The sequence below is a fragment of the Azolla caroliniana genome, unplaced genomic scaffold, assembly GCF_043228905.1.
Source record: "Azolla caroliniana isolate FFs.n. ecotype wild unplaced genomic scaffold, voAzoCaro1.0.p SCAF_49, whole genome shotgun sequence".
Taxonomy (NCBI): Eukaryota; Viridiplantae; Streptophyta; class Polypodiopsida; order Salviniales; family Salviniaceae; genus Azolla; species Azolla caroliniana.
Window position 1 is genome coordinate 54529 of NW_028230484.1, and position 12387 is coordinate 66915.

The 12387-nt window shown below is 38.6% G+C and overlaps 1 protein-coding gene across 1 annotated transcript; it reads right to left on the reverse strand.

The window, feature by feature from the left end:
- Window positions 1-6155: 6155 nt before the first annotated feature.
- On the reverse strand, window positions 6156-6650 carry LOC147849479 (histone H4). The gene has a single exon (XM_087337485.1). The coding sequence runs from the start codon at window positions 6583-6585 to the stop codon at window positions 6274-6276; it is 312 nt and encodes a 103-aa protein (XP_087193611.1). The 5' UTR covers window positions 6586-6650; the 3' UTR covers window positions 6156-6273.
- Between the last annotated feature and the right edge of the window lie 5737 nt (window positions 6651-12387).

Genomic DNA, 12387 nt, shown 5'->3' on the forward strand with positions numbered 1-12387 from the left:
CATATTTCTCTGGAACATTCTAGAAGCTTCAGGATTACTCCTGAGAACACTATAAAAGAGGGCACTCGGCATTATGTTGAACCAAATTGGTTCAACGCTAGTCTTTAGCCTCATAGCCCTTTTGTACTTACTCTTCTAATAATATGTAATCTGTTATCATCATCTCTCTCTCTCTCTCTCTCTCGTCCTCGCTATCTCTCTCTCTCTCCTCTTCTCTCTTCCTCTCTCGGGAGTCTTACGCAATCTCGTCCTCTTAGTTCTAATAGTACTTCCCTTCTCTAGTACTAATTCTCTCTTTGTTTAGTACTATTCCTGACACCCATAAAACATGGTGCACCGTTTCATTGGGAAAACCACAATTGTCACATTTTAAATCATGGCAATGCCCCTTCATCCATGACTTCACAGGGGTGCCATAATGTACCAACAACCATCTAAACAAGACAACTTTTCTCGGAATTTGCATGGCCCATAGCCATTTCCAATAAGCATTTAACCAAGAGTGACGTACATTACCCAAGTTCCAAATTTTACATGTTGTTGGTATAACAGCCACACGCCTCCTTAACAATTCTCTACCCAATTTTACCGCGTACTGAAAAAATGGGATTTGCTTGCCTAACATTCCTTGTGGTAATATGCTTCACCATTTCCGTTCATTGGGATCCCACAAAAGTTTTTCAATGGGCTTATTCTCGTAGACCCACAATTCAGATAAATTGTTTATATCATTTGGGTGTGGATTCAACATCCATTTTTTATCGTTTTTCCACAATATATGAATAAGCAACATACTCCCTTGAGATACAACTTCGTCTTCCATAACGATAGAATGAAGCCTGAAAGGAATACATCTTAAACACTCTATCGATTTCTGCATACATAATGTTTCCACCCCAAATTGTGCGACAAATCTGGGTTTTGTTTTCAATCGTCAAAGAAGAAAAATACAACCAATTCCTTCGCGATCTAGCTTCTCCTCTATCAAAATCAACCCATTTCAACCTAGTTCTTTTCCCTAACATTGCCCCCTCCTCTGATAGAAATAATGGGTTCATTATTGGGGGTTGTCACAACTATTCCTCCATACATGATGGTAGAGATTGGACCAAGTTATGTTTCAAATCCCACCATGCCTTCATGATACCCCTAAAAAACTTATCCTGGCGAAAAATATCAATGGAATGATTAAAATCTCTTAAAAACCACCATCTAATACTACCTTGTCAGTTGCCACCTGTAGAAGGCATAACCTTAACCATTATGTCCCTTAAGATTTTTTTCCAGGGCTCCCCACCTGGCAACAAGCCTCTTATAATAAATTTTCCCAAAAAAGCCTTACATTGTAATAGAGGATCAATCAACCCAAGACCCCCCTCGTCCTTTGGAGTTGTAATGACTTTCCAAGATACTTTAGCTCTCACATATGAACCATCTTTAGATCCCCAAAGGAAATTTCTAATAAGCCTTTGTACTTGTGATAAAGCCGAACGTGCACACAACCAAGCCAACAAAATGTACCACATGGAAGCCAACAATACTTCATTGGCAACAACAACCCGGTCTGCCAATGACAATTTAGCAATATAACAATATAACAATTTCTTCCTTATAGCAAGCAACAAAGGAGCTATATGATCTTCCGGTACAAGGTTAATTCCTATCTGACATCCTAGGTATCTTATAGGTTTACCATGCGGAATCCATTGAAACCCTTCTTGTGGACACCACAAGGGGTTTACTATGGTACTTACCCAGAATCCCACTGACTTATTCCAATTAATAACAGCTCCTGAAGCATAGCAAAAACTATCAATAGCTCGTTGTACTCTACACAAATTATTGTGAGAACCTTGCAAATACAAGGTTGTATCATCAGCAAATTGACAATCCACAATTTGCTCCTCTAACCAAGGCCATTGCAGTCCTTTTATATTCTCGACATTACTTCTAAGAAAACTACTAAAAGCTTCTCCAATCATCAAATATAAAAAGGGAGCTAACGGACATCCTTGTCTCACTGACCTTGAAATTGAAAATGCGTGGCCTAGCTCTCCAGCTACTAATACCCTACTAATGGCTGAGTTGTAAAGAGTGGAAACAAACCATTGATTAGGAAAACCTAGCTTTTCCATAGTGCCCCTCAAAAAAGACCAATCTACCCTATCATAAGCCTTTTCAAAGTCCAACAACAAGATAGCTAAATCCTCTTTCCTTTCTTGTGAATTTGCAACCGCTTCCCAAAATAAGAAAATGTTAACAATATACTCCTATCTTGTAAGAACCCTGTTTGGGTGTTATGAATGATGTCTGTTAAAAAGGGTTGCAATCTCATAGCCAACATCTTAGCATATAGTTTGTAAATAGTATTCAATATAGTAATAGGTCGCCACTTCCTAATATCAACCACTACCCCTTCCAACTTAGGAATAAGATATATCATACCTTCTATCCATTTACTTGGCATACTTCCAATATCGAATACCTCTTGAAATGCAACAGTAATGTCCTTCCCAATAAATTCCCAATAATTCCGAAGAAAAATCTGTTGAAAGCCCATCAATACCAGGGCATACATGGGAGCCAATTGCATCAAGAGCAGCTCTTACTTCAAAAATTGAAATTGGCTTAACTAAAACAATTGCCATATGTAGTGAAACCCGTGCATGCATGGTTTGCCACACACCTTGACGAGTCACCAATTGATTAAGTGTAAAACATTGAGCAGACAATAGATTGCTATAAAACTGTGTAGCAATATCCCTCATTTCCCCAACATCCTCCGTGATGGATCCGTCATCCCTTTGAAGTTGTTTCATCCCATTACAAGATTTTTTTCCCTTTACAATTTGGAAAAAATCAGCAGAGACTTTATCCCCCACTTGTGCCCACTTTGCAGCAAATGAATTATAAGAGCATTGAGCCCAAGCATCTTGTAGTTTAGAGAGCTTATCCATTGTATTATTCAATTCAGACATCACCCACGTTACCTGCGGCATACGTTGCTAAAAATGTTGCAACGAAACAATCGCTCACTTAGTACTCAATATCTTGATTTTTAGTTGAGATCGGTCTTCCTTTGCTTTACTACAAGTTCACTTACTAACATTGGCAATTGCATCTGCAACTCTAATACACCCCATCACTTGTGATACACATGAATTCTTATAAATTGCTAAGATATCTCGTCTAATGACAACATCAGCATACAACGAGGAAGGTATAGGTGTCCTAAAGGCCTTCCATTTTCCCCCTTTTTTTCAAAGTAACAATAAGAGGTGAGCGATCTAAGAAAGTTGTCCCAGCTAATATCTGTAATGACCCTCCTAATGTTAGAAACAAGTCATCAGCATAGAATCTGTCTAACCGAGCTAGATTAGTACCTAACAACCGTCTATCTGATCTAGAGAATTGCAATGATTCAACATGTTTGGTAAAGGAAGAACGGTACCAAGTATCCCGAAAACCATACTTAAAGCATAACCTCTCCCAAAACCTTAACTCTGAACCATATAAAACAGCTTGGCTACCTCCACTTCTATACATCTTATCCTCAATCATATTAAAATCTCCAACCATACACCAATGATCCACATGTGGCAAAGTATCACACAGATAAGACCACAACCTCCTCCTATCTGATGATGCATTATGAACATATAGATTTATAAAACCCAATTGTTGATTTTGGATTTCTACAATAATAACTTGCACTCTTCCTTCCACTAAAACCCTATAGTCGATCACATGAGAGGACCATTTTTGGGCTAATGTTATACAGTCACCAGCTTTATTGTAAGATTCGTCAATAGCGGGACTCCAAAAATGGGTCCAAGAACCACTGAATAAGGATCCATACGAATCTACCCTTGATGGACTCAAATGATGTTCTTGTAAAAAAAACCATATCTACATATCGCAGAAAGCTTTTATGCAAGTTTTGCCTAAGTCTAGCCTTAAATTTTTGTGCTTGTGCACCACCCAATCCTTGAACATTCCATGAGACAATATGAAAATTATCCATAGGCTAACAAAAGTTGTTTACCTTTCATCCTCTTCTCCTCAATCGTTGCTTTCTTCGGCTTATTGATTTGCCCGGCAATCTTGAATCCTTTCTAGGATTTCCTAGACACAACTTATGCATATGTATCCTTCTTTATTGATGAAGAGAGTGTATTCTTTCCCTCTACCATCATACCTCCATTCATAACCATAGTATATGACCGCACAACCGATTTCCCAAGCATGAGTTCATGTGCATTCTTACCATGGCTTGTTAAGGCTTTTGTTTTAGCCTGAGTTAACCTTCTAGAATACTACAACCCATCCATATGACCATCCTCAAGAGATATCACAGTTTTACTCTCTTCATTCTTTTCTACTACAGCTAACTCCATGTGAGACTCACGTTGTAATGAGGAAGGCTCAAAGGTTGTCATTTGTTCATGATCATTCCCTCCTTTCAAGGGTTTGTACATCATAGATTTGACAATGTCACAGTCAATTACAATATCGTAATCCTCCTCTCTTTCAAGTTGTATATCATTATTATTAAAAGGAATTATTTGTAAATTTGTCATGTTAAGTTGTGAATCATCATGCGTTGCATGCGATCTTTTGGTAGATGTTATCCCTACACCACTAGATGTCCTCACCGAGGATTTCCTATCATGTTTCCTTCTACCTTCTATCCAGCCTTCATCATTAGTGTTGCTAGAAAACCGTTTTTGACGATTTTGTTCATCTCGAACAAGGCAATCCTTGGACTTACACACACCTTTACATATTAGGAGTAATCATAAACATTACAATGTATGCCAACATGTGTCACAAGGAAACATTGGAAATGCCCACCCTTACAACACCATAATAATCTTGATAAGAAAGCATGGATTTAACAAGCCAATGCATCTTGGCATGCCAAACAAAAAACATTCAATTTAGACATTACTTGCAAATTTTTAAAATTTGCCAATTTAAATGTGATATTGCGGTAACACTTACATTCTACAACCTACAATTAAACTCAACACTCATGTTCAAGTTTGAGAAAGTTACATAAATGGTTATGGCCCATTTTCTTATAAATAAATTTGGTTTTTAGAGGTTTATTTTCCACAATCTCAAGCTTGAAAAGCCTAGAATTGCAATACAAAGGAAACGATGACAAGAGTTGTTCTCTTATAACCTATTGATCTCTTTTTCTCAATGGTTTTTCACCAATGCCATGAACATTCAACACTACTCCCACCGCAATAAGACAATCTATAAATCATTGATGCAACAACGAGTTTTATACGTAAATTACCTTCATGGCAATCTATAAATTGTTGATGCAACAATGAGATATTTATGTAAATGCCTTCATAGCGATCTACAAACCATTGATGTAACAACAAGATTTATATGCAATGCAACAGGCACCCAAAACACCATCACCAGAAGACACTACAAGATACAAGACAACCAGTGTTGATTGACATCTCTGATCAAAAGTAAAAAAAATATAAAATATATTTATTAGTATTTAAGGAAAGCTGAACATCAAGTCGTTGTAGTATAGTGGTAAGTATTCCCGCCTGTCACGCGGGTGACCCGGGTTCGATCCCCGGCAGCGGCGATTCTTTTATCTTATTCTTTTAAGAGTTTTTTTCCCTCTTTTTGTTTTTTATCTTCTTAAGAGTTTGTTCTCACTCTTATTGTTAGGATGATCTTCTCATGTATTTGAAATATCAGAAAAATATGTTCTGCATAAGTTCTAGTAAGCTTATGTGGTCATTTGTATAAGCATGTATGTTCATGAGGGCTACGGAGAAGGGTTTACAGAAGAATTTCTAAGCACATCTTCTGTTGATGGAAATAATGCAAATGATGCTCCAATCTCCGAAATTGTCCCCTCAGGCGCGCTCTCCTCACACTAACTACCCCCTATTCATTGGAAAATAGGAACGGTAGGTTTTACAAAACTTCCTTCCCTTGGATCCTACTAGCAAGAAGATACAACAATTTGTTTTCAACGCGAAGTATTCCCTAATCCTGCACATCTGAAAAGAGAATGCCAAACTGTGCGTTCCCTTACGCTAAACAAAATTGCGAGAAACAAAGAAATGCGACATTCTTTCTTTGATCGAACGAACATACAACTATATACCTGATTCATACAAACATACCACGGTTTCTTTCAATTACATTCATCATACAGAGTGAACATATAACAGATCAATGGTGGTGTTGAAAAACACCATAGAGACTCAAAGATAGAGCGAAGTAGAATCAGCCGCCAAAACCATAGAGTGTTCTTCCCTGTCGTTTCAGGGCATAAACAACATCCATAGCAGTCACGGTTTTCCTACGAGCGTGCTCAGTATAGGTCACGGCATCTCTGATGACATTCTCCAGGAAGATCTTGAGCACACCTCGAGTCTCTTCATAGATGAGACCACTGATTCTCTTAACGCCACCCCTGCGGGCAAGCCTGCGGATAGCAGGCTTGGTGATACCTTGGATGTTGTCGCGGAGAACCTTGCGATGGCGCTTGGCACCTCCTTTTCCGAGACCTTTGCCTCCTTTACCTCGTCCAGACATGGCGACAGAAAGCAAGTTCTCTGTGTATTCTCTGTTTCTTCAAAAATAGCTGCCAAAGGAATGAAGACGAAGACGAAGACGAAGACGAAGACAATGACACAGACTCATCCGTTAAATCGTTTATATAGGACCTCTGCGAGCCATCGAGACCGTAGATTTTCGTAACAGCATCCAACGGTGAATATCTCGTTGATTGTAGTGGATCGATCCTATCTCTGCCTGCTCCCCAACCGTCCGATTGAAGGGTCAATCCAACGGTGCCTGAATGCTCCTTACGGGAAACCCAAACGTTGGGACGCGCGCGCCATTTCAAAAAAGTCACGAGTTTCATTTTCAAAACATAACAAATTTGCTTTTGAAATTTCCTACCTCTCTCAACAACCAAAAACGAGACATACATACCCCTTGAGTTTTCGAATTCCCGAAAAATACCCCTCTTGTTTCGAAATTTCGCCCCTCGTCTCTTTGGGTCTCTATTCGCAAGAGACTCCTAAAGGACTTCCATTCCCTAGATGCCCATTGCAAAACATACGGGTTCAATGGGTTACCAATTGAGATATATTCATTTGAGTTCTTCCCTCTCGATTTATCTTTAAATTTTGGTGTGAGAGAGATATTGGATATAGATTGACGGAGAGAGAAAAAGAAAGATATATTTAAGTCTTCTAAGGCCAAATTTGGCCCATGAAACAATTGGTGTACAAAAAAATAGGGTATTTACCCAATCATCAAAAATAAAAATAGAACTTAAGCTCGAAGAGTTCTAGTATTGTACAAAACATGTTATGATGTAACATATTCGATAAATGAAATGACTCTATACTAGGCCCATTTTCATTTCCATCCAAGCCTCTCGAAAAGAAGTGGGAGGTCAAAGGGTTTCAGTGTGGTAGAGTATCAAGTTCCATGGAATGAACCAACCATTTGCCAATGTTGTTCACCTTTTGTGAATGTTAAGCAACCATGAAAGGCTTAAGGTAATTCCAATATTATGTTTATGCATTGACAATGGCTTTTGTGAGTATATGTACCCCTCCTCCCCCAAAGTTACTAGTTGGGAAAAAGCTAGGTCATTAGGGAAGATGCCTATAGTTTGAACTTTGGATTGTTGGGAAGAGAGTCAATGAATGCTTTGACTGGTTATTTTGTCATTTGTCTCATAAGACACAAAAACTCTTCTCTTTATACTTGTTTCCTTTCCAATTAATCATTTAGAAGGTGATGTCACGCTTGCCAAATGCAAAGAATGGCAAACACATGATCTTAGTGCATTGGTATTCTATAACTTCATTCCATCATGATGTACAAAGACTCTTCCCTTTGTTTGACTTTCATTTCTAAGTGCTAATTTAGAAGAGAATGCCATGTTATCAATGCATGAACAAATTGGACATTAAGGTATTTGTATTTTATATCCCAACTTGTTTGGATGATTACCTTGATATTCTATTCAATTGTGATGACTCTTGATCCAAGTACCATTTTTCTTTGAGTTGAGACTATTATGCTACTTACAGATGTAGGTGCGTCCCATAGTACACATAGTACTATACATTTTGTGTTGAGATATTCGCACATGCAATGACATCATAACATGAGAGACATGCCCAGTGCCCACATCAATATAGCAAAAGAGTTATATTGATGCAGGCAATGGGAAGTAAATCGACATGTATCATGTACCAAGAATATGATCTTTGAAATATAAGTGTTGGAATGTAGCAAAAGTAGTATCTTATTGTTGGTACATGTTTCATGGACGAGGATATATGATCTTAAAAATACAAGTGTTGGATGTATGCCACTTTAATCGTGGTCAATAATTTTCGATCATAAGTCAAAGGAGGAGAATATTTTGTATCAATTCCAATGAAGGATAAAAGATAAAAGCATGTAGTGTGTTGGTGATGGTACTAAACTTTCTAGAAATATTTTCAAGCATACAAAAAGCTCAAAAATGATGAATTGCAACACATTCCCAACAATGTGAGGTAAAAATTATTCTCAATAGGAAAAATAAAATGATCAATTAGTTAAGAATGAATATTATGAATTCCCTTGTTGATAGCATAACCAAGTAGGTCAAAAGATAAAATATGGTTTTGGACCATAGTACGTAAAATTCGTGTTCATCTAGCATAACATTCGTTTTCCTACGTTGGAAAATGAATGCGAATGTTATTCAAACATTCTTGTGTTATTTTTTTTGTTTTTTCTCCATTTTTTTAATGTTTTTTTTTCATTTTTAGGCTTATTTACTTCATAATAAATAGTTAATCCAAAAGTATGGTATTTATCATTCTCTGAGGGTGTTTTTCTTACGCGAATGTGAATGCATGTATGGTACATATGGTTCATACTATGTTTTGGACAACCAAATTCCACATTCAAGTGATTGGCGAACAAAACTAATTAATCATTAGATAACAATTGTGGTGTTGTGAAAGAATTGCTTCACAATATGAAAACAAATTCAAATAGTGCTATAGTATCATGTGCGAGGCTCAAACCTATAACCTCACATATCAACCACCAAGTGTGAACCATGAGGATAAATATTTCTATAAGCATATTCTCATCATTATAATTACGTGTTACACAATATTGCATACATGCTTACTTAGATGAGCAACATGGCTATCATGCATCCCACGTTAACATATGATCAACAAAACACACTTTCGCACATGTGTACTCATTTTTGTCTTTCCAAAATGAAGCTATTTTCCCGTTAGTTAGGAAGGATTATTACAAAGAGATTGTACAAGGAGGCTTATACATAGATCGGGGAATCTCCCTCCGATTAGGTTCAAGAAAATGACACTAGTTACAATGCCTTTCGGACTGACTACTTAATGTAAGTACCTATAGCTAAAAACAATGCCCTTCAGTGATGGCTAGTATGGGTGGTAAGTGAGCTAGAAACAACCAACGTGGCGCACATGTGCACTCTTATTTGAAGATTATTTAAGGAGATGGGGTTGAAGCATCAAGACCTTAGAATATATATCATATTGGGAAAGTTTCTCATCTCTTAATATTGAAGTTATGGATTCAAGTCAAAGTTTAGCAAAGATGAGGTGTTATGATTGACCCTCCTAATTGAATATTGTAACTTTGGCAAATAAAATATTTTATTCTTAATTTAATAGAACATATTTTTGTCATATATTGTTTCAGTTTTGCTTCTATAATCTTACATTATCTTCATCTCTTGTTTGTGCTCGTCTCTTTTCCTTTCTTTTATGAACTCTCCTCGTTCATAACCCTGGCAGTTCGACACTTCCATCATGAACTCTAAATAACAGTGACAAAGCAAAACTGCATATCAACAAGAAACCATGTTAAGTCATGGAGGGTGTATCTTAATTAGTTAGGCTAGCTCCCATAAATCCAAGCTAGCGTAGGATTTGGCAAGGTTAACAACTTCCTAGGTCAAATGTGGTTGTTGGTTTATGTCGATCATCAACCAATCCCCAATGCTTAGCAAGTTTACTATTATAGAGCATGTTGAACATGACAGGGCGTAAAAAATGGGGTACAAATTAGATATAACATTTACCTAAAGAGGGAGACGTAAAATATGAACTAATGTAATGTCTTTAAGTATCTGTAATGAAAGTTTATGTTTTCTCAAGTGTTCTTCTTGAGAACCATTTCAAGGCCATTTTGCGAGGACACACCACCATCCACCCCTTGTGGGAAAGTCTGGTAAGAGAGGGCATTGATCACTCCCAAGCTAATAATGCTCAAATAAACCACTAAAGCAAACTTGAATTTTGCCCTATGACCTAAACACATTCATAAGACAAGACATTAACATTTAATCACTAAGAAACTTTATCACAAATCCATGGATTTGATAGAAGAAATAAGAAATTACCATTACAATCCATCTTTTATATGTTTGTTTAATTATATACAAACTTTAAGTTTATTACAGTAATTAGGCTTGAAGCTTTAGATGAAAAAAGCAAGGAACATTTAGTTGTAGGGAGTTAGAATGAGGATGAACCCTACAAAAGGTTTATTGTTTCACTTTTATACTTCCTTCATTTAACTAAATTATAGTTATGACCCATTTTACACTTGTTCATATACATTATTGTCACAGACACACCAACCGTGGACTACGACGGAGCATGGAGCACGAGGCTACGATCGACGGGCTACAAACTTGGAGCTAGAAGTGACGAGGCTAGGAACTCTAGAAATTGTGATCAACATGAGTGCATGAAGACAAATATGAAGATCAAGGAGACAAGATGGAATGAAACGAGGAAGACTAGATTGATGTGTCAGTGACTGGCGTTGAATCCCTTGAAAGGGACCAAGGAGGTTACAAGTATTTATATTGTGAGTTGAAGTACATGCATTAGAATATTCTTGAGAATATTTTGGAGAATATTCTAGAACCCTCTAGAACCTTCTAGAACTTTCTAAAAACTCCTAGAATGTGAATAGATAATCTATGAAGATATACATAACACGATTATGTACTTGGATATGTTGGTTACAATATAACGCTTGACTATAATACAAGAGGTCAAGAGTTCAAATCTTGACATAACTGTGTCATGTCTGTTACATTATCCTCCCTTTTACGGTTGCCTTTTCGAAAGCACGATGTAGGGGTGAATGGGAAGTGGTGGGTGTGAGAAACCATGTGTTGTCCTCATTGGAAACACGAACATCAACTGACATGAGTGACCATGTGGAGTCCTCTTTGGGAACTAGAACACGAATACCAATAGGCGTGAGTGACCATGTGAGGTCCTCACCGAGAACTGGAACATGAAGAACAACAGGCATGAGTGACCATATCGGTCCTCATCGGGATCTGGAACACGAACAATAGCAGGAGTGAGCGACCATGTGCGGTCCTCATAGGGAACACGAACACCAACGGGCATGAGAGACCATGTCGGTCCTCGCTGAGAGTTGGAACACGAACACCAACGAGCATGAGCTACCATGTGTGGTCCTCACCGGGAACTGGAACACGAACACCAACGAGCATGAGCTACCATGTGTGGTCCTCACCAGGAACTTGAACATGAACAACAACGGCCATGAGCGATCATGTCGGTCCTCGCCAGGATCTGGAACACGAACAATAACTGGAGTGAGTGACCATGTGCAGTCCTCACTGGAGACTGGAACACGAATGGGAGTGAGCGACCATGTGTGGCCCTCATCGAGAACCGGAACGTGAGTGACCATATGCGGTCCTCATCGAAAACATGCGGTCGTGAGAGACCATGCGGCCCTCATCGAGAACTGGAACATGAGCGATCATGTGCGGTCCTCATCTAAAACACGAACAGGCGTGAGCGACCATGCGGCCCTCACCAGGAACTGGAACACAAACGGGAGTGAACGACCATGGGGTCCTCATCGGGAACTAAAGCATGAATGGGAATGAGCGACCACGGGGTCCTCATCAGAACTAGAACACAAACCAGAGTGAGCGACCATGCGGCCCTCACCGGGAACTAGAACACAAACGGGCGAAGGAGTGCAAGTGAAGCAGTCAACTTGACTTCTTCTATTATGAGAGGGTAAATAGTCGAGTTTGACCCAAGACACGACACAAACGATAGAGCTAGCGAGAAAATCAGGCGATCCCCAACATGAAAGTGAGTGGTTGTGACCCCCACCGGATTTGGGAAGGTGAGCGATCGAAATCGGTCCTCGCCAACAGAAGTCCGCGAGACTTGAACTATAACGAAAATGCAGTGCAAGCGAGTAATGATCCGATCCCCACCAGGAAAGTGAGTGGTTGTGAACCCCATCGGAACT